At 35.5% G+C, this 15780-nt stretch overlaps 2 protein-coding genes, 2 long non-coding RNA genes and 1 pseudogene across 4 annotated transcripts; 2 read left to right on the top strand and 3 right to left on the bottom strand.

Moving 5' to 3' along the window:
- Positions 1 to 340: 340 nt before the first annotated feature.
- On the bottom strand, positions 341 to 869 carry LOC120182218. The gene is made up of 3 exons (XR_005521810.1): positions 685 to 869; positions 479 to 552; positions 341 to 392 (listed from the first exon to the last, which is right to left on the bottom strand). It is a non-coding gene; the product is annotated as an uncharacterized LOC120182218 (long non-coding RNA).
- Positions 870 to 3372: 2503 nt separating this feature from the next.
- On the top strand, positions 3373 to 4046 carry LOC120182217. Its single transcript, XR_005521809.1, has 2 exons — positions 3373 to 3606; positions 3741 to 4046. It is a non-coding gene; the product is annotated as an uncharacterized LOC120182217 (long non-coding RNA).
- A 4180-nt stretch (positions 4047 to 8226) lies between these two features.
- LOC120182214 (GDP-L-fucose synthase 1-like) lies at positions 8227 to 12104 on the bottom strand. Its single transcript, XM_039187217.1, has 4 exons — positions 12099 to 12104; positions 10525 to 10528; positions 9342 to 9378; positions 8227 to 9242 (listed from the first exon to the last, which is right to left on the bottom strand). Exons 3-4 carry the CDS (start codon positions 9352 to 9354, stop codon positions 8299 to 8301), a joined length of 957 nt encoding a protein of 318 aa, XP_039043148.1. The 5' UTR covers positions 9355 to 9378; positions 10525 to 10528; positions 12099 to 12104; the 3' UTR covers positions 8227 to 8298.
- Positions 9996 to 11075, top strand: LOC120182123 (annotated as a pseudogene).
- Positions 11658 to 13188, bottom strand: LOC120182212 (WAT1-related protein At4g30420-like). Its single transcript, XM_039187216.1, has 6 exons — positions 12933 to 13188; positions 12730 to 12846; positions 12434 to 12665; positions 12199 to 12357; positions 11977 to 12128; positions 11658 to 11874 (listed from the first exon to the last, which is right to left on the bottom strand). Exons 1-6 carry the CDS (start codon positions 13178 to 13180, stop codon positions 11730 to 11732), a joined length of 1053 nt encoding a protein of 350 aa, XP_039043147.1. The 5' UTR covers positions 13181 to 13188; the 3' UTR covers positions 11658 to 11729.
- Positions 13189 to 15780: the final 2592 nt, after the last annotated feature.

Below are 15780 nucleotides of genomic sequence, written 5' to 3'. Positions count from 1 at the left end.
TCATAACCCCTGCTTACCGTATGCCACATATCAAGTAGTCTAAGACACTCGAGTAGAACTGATTGATTGAAGTTTCTGAACTCAAAATTAATGGAACCAACTTCAGTATGGAGCAGGTTGATCTCAGGACTGATTCAAGTGGTTATTTATTAAAATTTGTAATAATTACACATACACGGGCCAAAGGAAAACGAACCGTTCCGTTTTGATAACCCCAAATCATTAGATGTTCTATTTCTGCAAAAGGAAAACCCTGCAGAATTGCCTAATGGAATTCAAACCCTCGACTGATCATGGCTTAAAGTTGAGTCTCTTACCATCGTGTTCGTTTCTGCATATCAAGACCTTGTCAAGATGGCCATAGATTCCCATTCCAAGCTAAATATGACATCCTGCATGGAATTATTGAATTTTAACTGTTGTAAGGAACTCACTGTTTATACTTCAGGAGTAAAAAATTAGTGAGATTGCTATGTACCGAGGGGTTCTGCTTATCAATGTCAAAGCTGTTAATTGCACAGGGCTCGGCTAGCAGCTCCAAGGGTTCTTCACCTATGCAGTTGGTATATTATTATATACGTCGGTTATGAGATCTTTTGATGCAAGTCTTAACCTAAACCATTGTTCTGCCCAAAGTACATATATCACATTTCAATAATAGTTTTTGCTTAAAGAACTGCTTACCTTGTCCAATAACCGCGAGGATCCCATCTTCCGAGCAGATCATAATAGGTAGAATCCGTGCGGAAGAGATGTTGCTGATGTTGGAAGACCTTGTGTAGCGATCATACTGAACTTCCCAAACTTCACTTTCAGATAACAAAGAAATGGGAGCCTCACCTGTCCCAGCACCCGAAAGGACAATAGGCTGTTGTAATAAACACGAATTTCAATTCAACAAAACACAAAATCTTAAAGCTTTTTCCCAACATTGTTTTAATGGTGGAAAACTGATCTGATTTAGATCTCTGGTGAAGAAAAGGTTATAATTAGGTAATACACAAAGTCACAGAATGAATCATCAAGAGCATCTCGGGACATCGTTACATTAAGTTTACCCTTATTATAATTATCCAGAGATGGGCAGCAAAACCGAAACAAAATATGACCAAATTGTTTTTCACTTTCTGGGTCTCTGAAAATCTGACATTTCCTCAGACATTCTGACTCATCCTGTTGTCTATTATGATAGTCTACTTCTCGGGCTTTGCTTTGATATTGCCACTTAACATCCCATCACCGTACACGTGGCTATTCATCTTGATTAACAATAACACATCTCCCTCCCCCACCTATATCAATCGGGCAAAAAATAATTTTCAAAATAGGTAAATATTACGTGACAGGCGTCGTGAACATAATGCGTCTTTATTATTGTTTATTAAATTAAAACGTTAAGACTTTCAAAATAAAAAGATGAGAGACAATGTAGTTGTTGCATCTTTACGTAAACACATGATATTCTCGACCCGAAAAAAATTCTCAAACCCGAACCCGACCTGATATTATTCAACTCGACCTAAATTTGATCGGATTTTAGGTTTCCGGTCGAGTTCGGGTCATACTACCATCCCTAATCATAGATACGTGAAGTTGGGGTGCACTTTTTTCTTTCTTTCTTTCTATTTAAACTTGTTCAAACCTTCGTAGAGCCGAACGGCTAAACAACCCTGCTGGTAGGGCATTGGTCCCAGAAAGGAGGGATCCGAGAGTAGGAGTGAGCGTTCGATTAAGTTAAGTCGAGTAAAAAAATTTCGTGTTGATGAGTCTTATTGTATAAATCGAAGTTGACTTGAAATTTTTTCGAGTCGAGTCTAGTCGATTTTTTGAGTTTTTGTTTAATTTTAATTGTAAATATTTTTAATATTAATGGCTTTCTATAACCATATATACAATACAAATATATTTCTTCGTATTTTTTCATATATGATATACACATATCATATAAAGTCGAAGAATTAGACTCAAACTTTAAAATAAATCCACTAATTACTGAAAATTTTGAGTTATTCAAGTTGTATTTTACAACTCTATTTGAACTTGAAATTTTGTTGAGTCGAGTCGAGTCGAGTCGAGTTTATGAAATTATACCTTGAAGTCAATTCGAATCGAGTCAAAAAAAATAATTTTTCTCGAGGCTGATTTTTACTCACCCGAATGGGCTAGTCCCACAATAAAAAAGTAGATGTAAGTAGGCATTGTTGACCGGAGGGTTGGGGTCCCAAAGACAGAGACCGGAGTGGATGTAGGTTCATGTGGGTTTAGCCACTTACACTCCCTAGAACCCCTAAAAACTGATATCACTTTCTAAGCCGATAAGCCATAACCACTGTTGGGTGGTGGGGAGTAGGGTTGGCCGTCTCCATAAATCTCAACTCGGCTTTGCTGTTGCTTTGATCATTACAGTCGGAATGAAAACCCAAATAAAAAATTGGGTAAACTATACATTATCTAAATTATCAGTGTTGTATTTAATTTTTTTTATTTTTAAAACTATTTTTAGGGTTCAATTTTCGTTCCATTTTAATACTTCACGTTAAAAATTTAATGTACGGCTGGCGACATGTAGTTTCGGTGGACGGACGTTCAATCCAAACAGTGAACTATGAGAGAATGATGAGTCGATCAACATAATCTAGTTTCAAGCCTATCAAACGGTTAACAACAAAGATCATAAGATAAAAAAAACTGAATAGTCCATCGTTGATTTAGAGAGATTGAAGCGTTTTACGGTGAAACGAAAGTCGAAATCACCTTCAAGGGTAAAAAAAGTACAGACTGGAAAGTTTGAGCTTCATCGACTGATGGATAAAACGGTCAATGATTGTAGATGTGACGACCGACGAACTCGTTCGTTAACGACGAGTACTAAAATAAAACAAAAATTAAATATTATGTATTATTTAAAAAAATGAAATTTTAGATATTAAAACATACCAAAATTAAGGGTAATGATCTATAACATTATCAGTCCATTAAGTTTAAGTATCTCTGTCATTAACCCTAAATGAATATGTGACATAATTGAATGACTAAAATCGAACAGGAGTTAACGGTTACGGAATTAAAATCAAACGGATCGATAATGTTAAGGACTAAAATTGTACAGATTGATAACATTAGGGACCATGTATCTTAATTTTTAAATCGAACCAAAGTTTTTCGGACTGAAAATAAAGAACACTATTCACATAATTTACCTTTTTAAAGTTTATTAAGAAAAAATAAGATTATATTTAAGAGGTATGTTTATAACACAAAATATGGGGGGTAAGGAAGGGATTTTGGGGAATGATAGAGGGCAGGCAAGGAAACAACAAAAGGGCAAAGGTTGCTTTCGCAAATCTAGCTAATCTGGGGCAAGTAAAGTGAAGCTTTGGGGTTGAAGCAAGCAGCTGATGCTGAGTTGTAGTGAACGCAAAGCCATCTTCTTTATTTTGCCTACTTGGCCTCATTATGTTTTGAGTGTACATATACATTTATGCAATCAACCTCATTTCTTCTTCCTCTTCCTTAAAAACGCTGTCTTTCTTCTTGTTCGCCCTTTTCTTTCTAAGTTAGGACAACGAAACCCCGTCCGAGGAAAGCAGAAGAAAATAGCAAAACGTATAGACAACAACCTCATGTGTTTTATTTTATGTTTTTTACGTCTTCTTTTTCATTTTTGAACTGTCCGGCTAGTTTCTTTTGCTGCTTTTTCTTTTCACTGTGTTTTCTTTTGTGTTATAACGGTGATATAGGCTTGTGGTGGTGAGGGGGCGGAAGCTCTCTTCAAGACCGGCGGAATATGGTGAAAATTGAAGCAAGATTGAGCTTTTCCGTGGAAATTTATGTGAAGCAAATGGGTTCCGGATGCTCATATGAAGAAGCAGGGGGAAACTATAAATGGGACATCGTTTTCTTCAAACTCCCATCTTTGCAGCGACTTCTGTTCTTCTTCTTCTTCTTCAGCCTCCGCTGATGGGAGATGGTGGGTGTGGCGGCGGAGGCGGTGATATTGGCGGGATCGGCTCAATCTCTTACATTGTTCATTTATGAATACACTATAAAAATTTTGTTGCCCTTTTTTACTGCTTAGGGCTTACATTGTTGCTCCATGATGTTGGTAAAAAGGAATGGGTATGTTGCTTCTCTCTTTTATGATATTTTCCACACTATTCTTTTGGCTTTAGTTAGTGTTTGTGCTTTGGTTCATGCAAAATAAAAATCATTACAAGGGAGGTTAAAAATGAAGGAGTAAATAAGTAATTATGAGGTAATTTTTTGGAGGTCCCATTCAACAATGAGAACTTCAATTTTTGGTTGTAATTTATTGTGCACCTCCTGGGGAAATGTGTTGGTATTTATTTATTACTGTCTTGCACCCATTTCTGCAATGAATTTGTAATTTTCTCCTGCATTTACTCTATAGTGAGCACTCTAATGCTCAATGGAATTGCTGGCCTAGAGGACACCTAGACTTGGCTGTTCAATGGAAGTAGATTCTAAAGTTTAGGCGGTACATTTCAAAAATAGGTTTGATAATTTTAAGAAACAGGAGAAAAAAACAGGGGGAGAGACAAGAGAGCTGAAGTTATGAGTGGCGATGACGATGATGGATGGGGTTTGGGATTCATGCAAGTGTCCTATCATCCTACACAGATCTGCAAATGTTGGGGTTTGCTTCCTTTTTCGTTTTTTGGTATGCACGTGAATCTGGGCTGTGTCTTTTTTGCTCATGTTTAGGTTAGATTAGGCTTGTTTTATCTCATTATTTAAAGCATCTATTATTTGATATTCGACTCAAAAATTTTAAAATTTATCATGTAACTCAAAAATATAATACGTTAGGAGTTTGTTTTTTAAAAAAATTATTGATAATATTAACATTTGCGTTGATATTTTAAAAATATATAATATAAGATTTTTATGTATTTAGGGTTTATCTTCGAGTTTGAGGTTTAATTCATAGTTTTAAGTTTGAGTCGATCTTGAAAATTTTAGACTCACGGATTTTCAAGTTGAGTCGAGTTCCATTTTTTAATTTTTGAGTCGAGTTAAACTCAACAATACTCGAGTTTCACTCAACTCGTTTACGCCCTAGATGTGATTAAATCATAATGTTTACAATTATGGAGATTTATTAATTTGTCTGTGTGAGATGGGTTCATGTTTTTTTTTAAAGTTTCAACATCCAAGCATATATTTAGTTTTTCTTCCTACTCGTGTACATATTTCGTGCTCATTTACGTTTTTGGATAATACTTCTTTCCATTTTTATGTACTCCATGCATAATGCTTAATATAACATAATTCTTTCTTTAATTTCAGTCAAATAAATAGTTAAAATTATAAAAACAAATAAATTTGACTCAGCACTGAGTCAGGTGGCTGTCCAAGTCAAAAAAACAGAGTGTGGCACATGTCAGCAAATTTATGATCTTGTCTTATGGGGGTTAGCTGAAGACAGATTTTTAGCAAAGAAATGATTCAATTTCCAAACAGTGATTCGGTGAGTCAAATTTTGCATGCGGAATGGTGATGCAAACAAACCCAGTACTGAGCGGGCCACTTGGTTGTAGGTAAAATGTTGTCTTTGTTTGTTTGTTAGCCTGAACCAGCCGTGCTGTCTTATTTATTTCTCTCGACCACTTCTGCTTGATGTGGTCATGTTTTCCATTACAGCTCGGTTACTGTGTTTACAAGTTTTGTTTATGAAGCCGGCCAAATTTGGAAGCCTAAACCTACTGCTGGGTAGGTGGAACGCAAGCATTTAAGAGATGAGTGGTAATTAATGAAGAGGGACCCCTCGTGTACCTTTTGAACCGGTGGGATGGGATGAAGATCTATATGCTGTTTCTTCTTCATTCAATCGGCGTCGTCACCAATGGTACTTTCGGGACCTTAAGATATAAATTACCCCTGCCGTCTGTAGATTAAAGACGGTTGGATTGAATAGATTATTCGGATAATTCTACCTTACGACAGTCTAATTTAAAGTTAACCATACGTGTTGTAAGTTTTTCTCCGTATTCATATCAACCCTTTTTAACATTTAAGATTCATTTAAATCAGACATTATATTCGTGATTAATGTTTAAGATATTGACAGATTGAAAAATGTGTATTGCCGACAAGAATAGAAACACAAGACATTTGATTCTCGTATTCATGCTCGTATCTTTCACCTCTTTTAAACATGATATTCTCTCTCAATTTTATATCGTCTTCATCATAGGTGTCATCATTATGGTTGTTCACCATGTTTATCTCACTCAATAAGATGTCATGAAATCGAATAATTAAAAGATTGTTTTGATATTACGAATCATTACTCTTTTCTCAAAAGACATATCAAAAAGGACGTATAGTGTCAACATTTATAAATTTCATTATCTTTTTCTCAAAAGACATACTAGATAGAATGTATAGTGTCAACAAGTCGAGCTAGAGTATTGATGAGTTCCACTCGATTCAAAAATTTTAAAACAAAACTTGACTCAACTCAAACTCATGAACCTAAAATTTTCAAACTCGGCTCGAACTTAAAACCATGAATTGAAGCTTGTAAAAGCTCAAAATGAAAAAAAAAATCTTAAATCGATTGAGGCTTCAAACTCGAACGTGAACCTTAAATACATAAAAACTTTATACTATATTTTTAAAAAAATCAACACATAAATGTTAATGTTTTTGAGTTGCACACGAGTTTTTTTGAGTTGAGTATAAAATAGTTTGTTTCAAATCCATTCGAGTCGAGTATTTATCGAGTTTTGACTAAATCGATCTCGAATAGCTTACGATCTATCTCATCTAATTTAGAGCCCTATTTGTACATAAGATGAACAAAGTGTCTCAACAAATTTCAAACAGTGTATAAACCAAATTTAAATCTATTGCAGTCTAACAAAATTTTCAATTCATCGACAACAAAAGAAATTCAACAAAATAACCCTTAAATAGAAGAAATAGAACAGATGACAAATTTCGGTGTCCCGTTTCACTACAGGTATTCACAGTTCTCTGGCTAAAGCTAAAACTCAGTATAGTACAAATACCTACTTCACAGTTCACATTACCCAATTACCACAACAACAGGCAGCAGCATTTCACAGTTCAAACAGGATTAGCACATAATGAAGACGTAAACCGGAAGAGTGACGCTTAGATTGCCAGAATGAAGGGTGCTAAAGCATCAAATTCATTCTGATCAACATACTATCTGGAATCCACTTAGGTTGAAACTAGTAGCAGGAAACTATCTGATGATGATTTAAATGTTTAACATCCAGTGCTTCAGTCAACAAAATGAAATTTACATTGCAGCAATGAGTGTTTTGACACAATTCCAAAATGGCAAATGCTAAATCACAGCCATGGATTTCCTTGGGGGGGGCACCCTGGCAGTTAGATGTTCAGACTATATCTTGGATGTTTCGAGTTCAAATTCTAGAATGAGCAGGGTGGAATTTATAGGGTGATATACATATAAAAAGTGTAATGGCATAATAACATGTCCGAAAAAGCACCACGGGCATGATTATGCATAGGTGAAATAAAGTTAGCAAGTTCGCATATGTCCCTCTCCCATTCTACACTTCCTATCCTACTAGACATGATTTTTGCGCAAACAACAAGTGAATCCTGAATGTAGTAACATAACACATACATAAAAGTATGTAAGAACAAATCAATCATGAAAAGAAAAACATTAGATGAATTGTCTCCGGATAATTACCATTCAAGTCGAAATATATATATCATTATCAAGTGCCAACAGGGTGAAGTTTTTATCAACCAACATTTCTTAGACATGAAAGTTGAATTGTGCCACTACAAAGGCTCAACTACCCCTGGCAGCTTAAAACTATAATATAATACCATCCCAACGTTTCAAAGATTACAAAGATACGTCTTCAGAAATCCTAGTAACATAACTAACGACAGCAAAATCTCGTAATTACACGACTACCAGAATTTAGCAGAAACCTAGTTCCCAGTTGTTTCATGGATTTCCTTCAAACAAAGATAAGTATATTAAATCACAACCTTAATAAAACACAACTTATCGTTCAAAACTAAAACAAAAATTCAAGTCGATTCCCCTATAGAAAGTTCAGTCCTAAAGGAATTCCTTATGCTCAACTTGGATGCCAGATAATTGATACACAAATAACCTCAAGTTATTCAATGGCACATCCAAACATAGAAATAGAAGCAGCAATAATAATGGAGTAATTGACAACATCACAAAACAACAAATACCCCGATCAAAAAACTCATTAGGGAACAAACCACCAGGCACCAATATCACCTGCATCATTGCTTGACGTTATCCAAGTACCATTTGTAAGTATCGACAAGCCCGTCTTTCAACGAGATCTTGGCATTCCACCCCAATGAAGCAAGCTTCGAGCTATCCATGAGTTTCCTAGGAGTCCCATCAGGCTTAGAAGCATCCCAGACAAGCTCCCCTTCAAAACCAACAACTTCCTTCACCAACTCAGCTAATTCCTTGATGGTAACCTCTTTTCCACTGCCTACATTCACATGGTCCAATCCACTGTAATTCCCCATCAAGAAAACCACAGCATCAGCTAGATCGCTCACGTGCAAGAATTCCCTTAACGGGCTCCCTGTCCCCCAAACAACAACTTCTTTCGCTCCTTCCACTTTGGCCTTATGGAATCTCCTCATCAAAGCGGGTAAGACGTGGGAATTCTCCGGGTGGAAATTATCATTGGGGCCGTACAAATTCGTCGGCATAGCGGAAATAGCATCGAACCCGTGCTGGATTCTGTAAGCTTGGCACATTTTGATCCCCGCGATCTTGGCAATCGCATACCATTCGTTGGTGGGCTCTAGGGGACCGGATAAGAGCGCGTTTTCAGGGATGGGTTGCGGCGCAAATTTGGGATAAATGCAGGAGGATCCGAGGAAGAGGATTTTCTTGACGCCGTGGCGGTAAGAGGAATCGATGACATTGGTCTGGATTTGGAGGTTGATGGAGATAAAATCCGCCGGGTAGGTGTTGTTCGCGTGGATTCCGCCGACTTTAGCGGCTGCTAGTACCACGTACTGAGGCTTCTCAGTGGCGAAGAAGGATTCGACGTCGGCCTGGCGGGTGAGGTCTAGATCGGCGTGGGTGCGTACAACAATGTTGGTGAAGTCCAGAGATTGGAGTTTGCGGACTATGGCTGAACCAACCAGCCCTCGGTGGCCTGCTACGAAGATCTTCGCAGATTTGTTCGAGAAGAAAGAATCTACGGGGAAGAACATACATGACAAAAGAAAACAGAGTTAGAATCAAGTAGAGATCTTTTGAGGGATCTCATCAAGAAAGAAGAAGAAGAGGGAATTACCGGTTTCACCCATTGCTGGAGACTCGCGGAAGTGAAGATTCGGAGTGAAGTAAAGAAGATTGTTTTTTCAACACCCAGATATCACAATCTTTGCGAGAAATTTCGTGTTTTTTGCACCCTTTAAGTATAAAATAAGTGATTAAATTAGAGCTATTTTCACGGATAAATGATTACAATATTTTTTTATTTATCTAAATACTAACATTATAAATGTTATTATTTAGCTGTTTAGCCGTCAACGATATTAATTTTTTCGTTACGTAATATATTTCACAATTGATAGTTTTAAATTTTTTGTATAAAATTTAAAAATAAAAGTATATATATTTAAAAATAAAACATAGAACTTTAGAAATAAACGTAAAATTTTGAAAATCTTTATTTTAATCTCTAAATCTACGTCGACCACCACCCTTTCTTGTAAACGAAGCTCTATCAAGCATCACCTCTCCTGACGATCAAAACTCTTATGAAATTGTGATCGATCGACGGTCAATTGATGATAAATCAATATTTTATATCCCTTGAACCTTAGGTTGAAAATCGCGTTCTCATACGATTATTACGACCAATCGACAATAAATACGACGACATATAACTAGGAGGATGACAATGATTATGTCGTCGGAGGTGGTCGTGGCCGGAAAATTGAAACGATGGTGTTTCGGTTGAGCAACAACCTAGTGGGCATCCTCAACTTGATCACGTTCATCCTCTCGATCCCCATCCTCGGCGCCGGCATCTGAGTAGGGAAGGCGTTATCGAGTGCGAACGGTTCTTGGACTGGCCCGTCATCGTGATCGGGGTCTTCCTCATGCTGGTCTCCCTCGCCGGACTGATCGGCGCGTGCTGTCGCGTGACGTGGCTTCTCTGGCTCTATCTGGTCGTCATGTCCCTCCTCATCGTGCTGGGGATCGTCTTCACGATCTTTGCTTTCGCGGTGACGAATAAAGGGGCGGGACAAGCGTTGTCCGAGAGAGGTTATAAGGAATATCGACTCGGGGATTACTCCGACTGGTTACAGAAAAGAGTTACTGATCGGAAGAACTGGAATAAGATTAATAGCTGTTTAGCTGACAGTAAAGTTTGCACTGATTTCCATGATAAATATCTCAACACCTCTCTCACGGAGTTTTACCAGGCTCACTTGTCAGCCATTCAGGTATCTAAATTCTCTGAAATCTGAGCTTTCTTCTTCTTCTTCTTAATATAAAAATTGAATCAAAGATATATTACAATTCATACAAAGCTTTATTCTTAAAGGGATCTATTATGAATACTTTTTGTAATCTATTTATGTTGATTCTAACTTTAGGAGCAAAAAGGTTCTCAACTTTTCTAAAGTGCATATTCATATAAAGATTAGCCGAGTGTTTTTGTCACAAATTTCACGTAATTTCTTCGTTTTTGTTTTGTGGAATTGCACAGTCTGGTTGCTGCAAGCCATCGGACGACTGTCAGTTCCAATACGTCGGGCCGACTAACTGGACAAGAGGGGATGGGGCGCCGGCTAATCCAGACTGCAACCTGTGGGACAATAACCTGAAGACTCTATGCTTCAAATGCCAGTCACGCAAAGCTGGGTTCATAGACAACCTCAAGAGTTCATGGAAGAAGGTGGCGGTTGTCAACATCGTCTTCCTCATCTTCCTCATTGTTGTCTACTCCGTTGGCTGCTGTGCTTTCAGGAACAACATCAGAGACAAGCTTGACCCCTCTTTCTCTTCTTCTTAGCCTTCTGGGTTTAGTTTGTTTGGGTTTTGATCTTGTTTTTATGATTGCATTTGGACCTTTAATTGTATAGTTTTTTATTTGCTTGTCTAGTTGTTCACAATTTAGATCGTTCATATATGTGTATAAAAGCTGCAGATATTTGTTCTATAATTGATGTTGAAAACTTTCATGTTTCATATATTGAATGTATACATACTAAGGTGGTTGGGAAATAAAAGCCGGATCTGGGTCTGGGCCTCGGGTCACCTAAATTCGGTTTGTTGATAATACTTAAATTATTAGTTTTGGTCTATTTTAATATTTAAATTTTTAATTTTTTTTTGAAGTTTAATATTAAATTATGAACGGAATACTAAAATGAAATAAAAATTAAACTTTTAAGTATGATTTTAAAAGAATTAAAAGTTTAGATATTAAAACAGAACAAAAATTTAGGTACCAAACTTATAATTTACCCTTCATTTTAGTATCCAATTGCTCTAATGGAAGAAACCTTGCACCCCAAATTGGATGGGAGTTTCACTTGGATTTGGGTCCAAAAAATTTAAGATGATTTAGAATGAATGGAATCCACAAAATTTCACCTTTCAATCTACAGTATTGAACTGGTTTACAAAATCTGTGGGTCCAAATGAGATTCGACCCGAACCAGGTTTATGCATTATTTTCAGTCGTGTTAGTAGACTCGTCAGACAAAAGTGGTTCCTCGATCGGATCTGTTTCTTTCACTTGGTAATCTTCGGCTTTTCCCCAGAGAACAATATATAAACCGCCGATCACGCCGACGGCACCTATCAGGCTGTATTAATGAAACACAGACAAAAACAAAATCGCATGACGAAATTTTATATCATATTAGAAGGATGAATTCTTGGGTCTCTTATGCTCGTCGAGATGTTACCTGCCCGTGTAAATTTCCTCACGCAAGAGCGGGGCAGCCAGTATGGTCACAATGACTGTACACAAAGGATTAAACATGGCGGAAAACAGGGGTCCCCTTTGCGCTATGCACCAAGCTTGAACGAAGAATGAGAGCCCCGATCCGAATATTCCCTATACAGATCATGTGCCTCAAGTTAGTATACTGAAAAAGAGTTCGCTTTTTTTTTTTTTGGTTACATACTACAACGAGACAACAAACAAGCTCAAAACTGGAATGGAGGGTCCAGGTTTCGATGTCTGGTTCTAAAAACAGTGTGACAACTGCCGACTGCAATGCCCCGAAGAAGCACATCCAGGCCGACAAGGAAACGTGGTCGGGGTAGCTGGCTGAAGCCGGGACCTGTCGGCAAACATGTAATGATGTTATCAGTGACTGAAACGTTAGACAAGTGGAGACGAGTATTGGATCCAAGTACCTGCAAAATGAGCCAAATGGACCAGCAACAAGCACTTCCGAAGAGAAACAAACAACCCAGCAACCAGTGCTCACCGCCGTCCGCTCCAAATAATGATTTATCCGGTAAAGCTTCTGCACTCAATAGCTTTTGTCCCTTCAGCAGCGCCATGAAAATGGCTCCGGTGACGCAGATCAACGTGCCGACTATTTTGCCAATACTTCTCAAGCTTCGAATATTCACCTTTTCTAACCTATAGACAAATGGTGAATAAACGGTCTTCATGTATAACATATATACCATTAATTATGACGTACCCGACAAGGGAAGCCATAACAAAAGTGATGGCCGGGACTAGATTTGCCATTGCACTTGCCGTCGCAGAAGTGGCCAAGTACAGACCCTCATAATATATATTCTGATTGATTGCGATCCTGTATAAAGAGTCTGAGTACCTTAAGAAAATGGACAGGCAGACTCAAAAGATATACAGATGAAAGAAAAAAGAAGAAGAAAGTACCCTATAAGTGAGGCCAAGAATATCAAAGAAAAGCTCCTCAGTCCCATTGAAGGTCCGCCTGATTTCCTCCTGGAGAGATAAGCGACGGGTGCCACGGCCAAAGTAGCGAAGGCTTGCCGGTAAACGACGAGGACACGGGGGCTCATGCCTTGCAACATAGCTGCTCGGGTGAGGAGTGCCACGGCTGCATAACCCATCTGTAATCCCACCATAGCCATTGCATGCTTGTAATCTCCGCACCCACCCATCTCTTCCGATTCTAAACAGCGATTATACTAGGTTAAAAGGACAGCTATATATATATATGGAACTATATGACAATACATACCTTATGAACGTATTTGATATTTTCATACTTATCAGCTCAAAGGGCGTTTCAAAATTTGAACTTTTTGTATTTTTAAACGAGCTTACGTGAAGCATTTTTATTCTATATTAATATTAATCACGTAAGAATCTAGGTAACCTTGTTCTGTACAATAATTAATTTTTTCATATGCCAATAGTTGGTCTAATGGGTTGAGGTATTAGTCTACTAGATTATTTAAGCAAGTTCTAGGTTCAAATCCTGAAAATTACAAATAGAATAAACTGGGTTAGAAAAATCGTCCTTACCTCTGTAGTATTTAATCTAAATTAATCGATCAATATATGTTAATAGTTATAAAAAGAATTAATTTGTTGATATTATCAAAAGTTAATGTTATTGTTAATAATCTGTCCGTATTATAAAAAGTTGATGTTTATAATATTGATGAACTAGAAAAATAAAGGATTATTGACTTTACTATTAATTATTTGATAATAATAATTAAAATATATAATTGAAATAGTTGAATCTAATCTATCTAAAAAATATAAAATAACGATTTCAAAAATACATAAGAAATTAAAATTCTTTTGATTAAGTTGATATGTAAAGATTTTTATAAATAATACTTTTATTTTATTTTCAGTAGTTTTACATGATGAATAGTTATAGAGATAATATTATTTATCAGTCTAAAGATATTACAAAATAATATATGTTTAAATTAGTTTAATTTTTAATAATTAATATATCCGCAAACACAATTACTTAAATTCAAGAAGTCTAAATAGTATTAAGATAATATTAGTGCACACTAAAAAGATTTAAAAAAATCACATAAAAAAGTTAATGTTAATATTAGGGTTGGTTGACTATATAATTAGGTTGGTAGTGGGTCCAAAAAAAAAAGAATAGTATGAATCAAATTATTTTACTCGATAGCTCTTATCTTTAGAGGTTATGAGTTTAAATATTTGCATGATATTTGAACATTTATTGTTAAATAATTGAAAGTTCCTAAAATATATATACATTATCACTCGTAATCACTCTAGATTAATAAAAGTATAAAATAATAATTTTAATAAATAAATAATAACTAAATTCTTTTGATTAAGTTGATACGTAAAGATTTGTTATTTTAGATTTACTTTATTTTTTTTTTTAAATTCATATGCATGATGAATAGTTATCGAGCTAGTATTAACGTATACTAAAAAGTTAAAGATAACACTAAAATATAAAAAGAGTTTTCTGGGGTTTTTTATTATTATATTGTAATAATAATTTGGTATGGTAAAATCAACAAAATAAAAAATAAAATAAACAAACATCTTGGATATGAACCAAAACATGCTGACAAACCAAAGCGAAGCCCTTGCAGGTGATGTTTGCATGTGCCATGTTGACCTGACAAGGATGCAACGTGGATTTGCATGTGATCTTTGTTGGCTGTGAGTGGACTCATGTCATGCTCCTGCCTAGCCCTCTGCTGGAGATTTGATAACGGATGAATAACGTGTTTAGTACTTCAATCATCAATGTTGATTTGTTTTAGGGTTTAGGGTTTTTATTTCATTTTAATACTCTTATTTAAAATTTAATGCTAAATTTTTAAAAATTAAAGTTTAGGTGTCAAAATAGACCAAAACCGACAATTTAGGTATTAAACGAGTTAAGTTTTTAACGGTAGGTACTAAAATGAAATAAAAACTTAACGTTATGTATGATTTAAAAAAATTTGAAAGTTTAGATACTAAAACGAATGAAAACCGATAGTTTATATATTAAATACGTAGTTTACCCTTTGATAATCCATAATATTATTAATATTATATGAATTATAACGTTTAAATTAATTATAACTTTTAAACTAAATATCATTATATTTAAATATATTCAAACATATACTCTTTTAAATATTATAATAGTTAAATTAATATTTTTCTTAAAATTATAAAAATAATTAAATTAATAAAAGTAATACTTAATCAATAATATAATAATTGTTTTTATTACTATATTAAAAAAATACAATGAGTATTATTAAGTAGAAAGTAGAATGGAAATAGAATAGTTCATCCTCGTTGAAATCGGCGAGTACTTGCTCTTGGGTTTTGTTAATACCAACGTTCTTAGAGAGGATTATATTAAGGTGATGCTAACACACATTATTTTTATTTTAATTATGTAATGTAACTCATTTCTTAGTAAAAAAATCAATTAATTATTATAAAATTTGTTGCTAAAACACTTTTTTTAAAAAAATTTTTATTGTCCTCCTTATTCAAGAATTTATCCTGATTAATTTGGATCGGCTGTGTTATATACTTGATTTTGGTGGGTGAGTTTCTTAGTAGAGATTTTTTGCATATATAAAGACTCGGACCTAATACTTTACTTAAGCGGATCAAACTGCTTACCACTCAAATTAATCATATAGTTTAAGATTTAAACGGATCAAACTGTTTACCACTCAAACTAACTCGGTATCATAAGGTTCATGCTGGTCTATAAAAAAACCATTACTCCTTGCCT

This window comes from Hibiscus syriacus, unplaced genomic scaffold, assembly GCF_006381635.1.
Source record: "Hibiscus syriacus cultivar Baekdansim isolate YM2019G1 unplaced genomic scaffold, ASM638163v2 tig00112632_pilon, whole genome shotgun sequence".
NCBI classification, from domain to species: domain Eukaryota; kingdom Viridiplantae; phylum Streptophyta; class Magnoliopsida; order Malvales; family Malvaceae; genus Hibiscus; species Hibiscus syriacus.
This window is presented reverse-complemented; position numbering and strand designations above follow the sequence as displayed.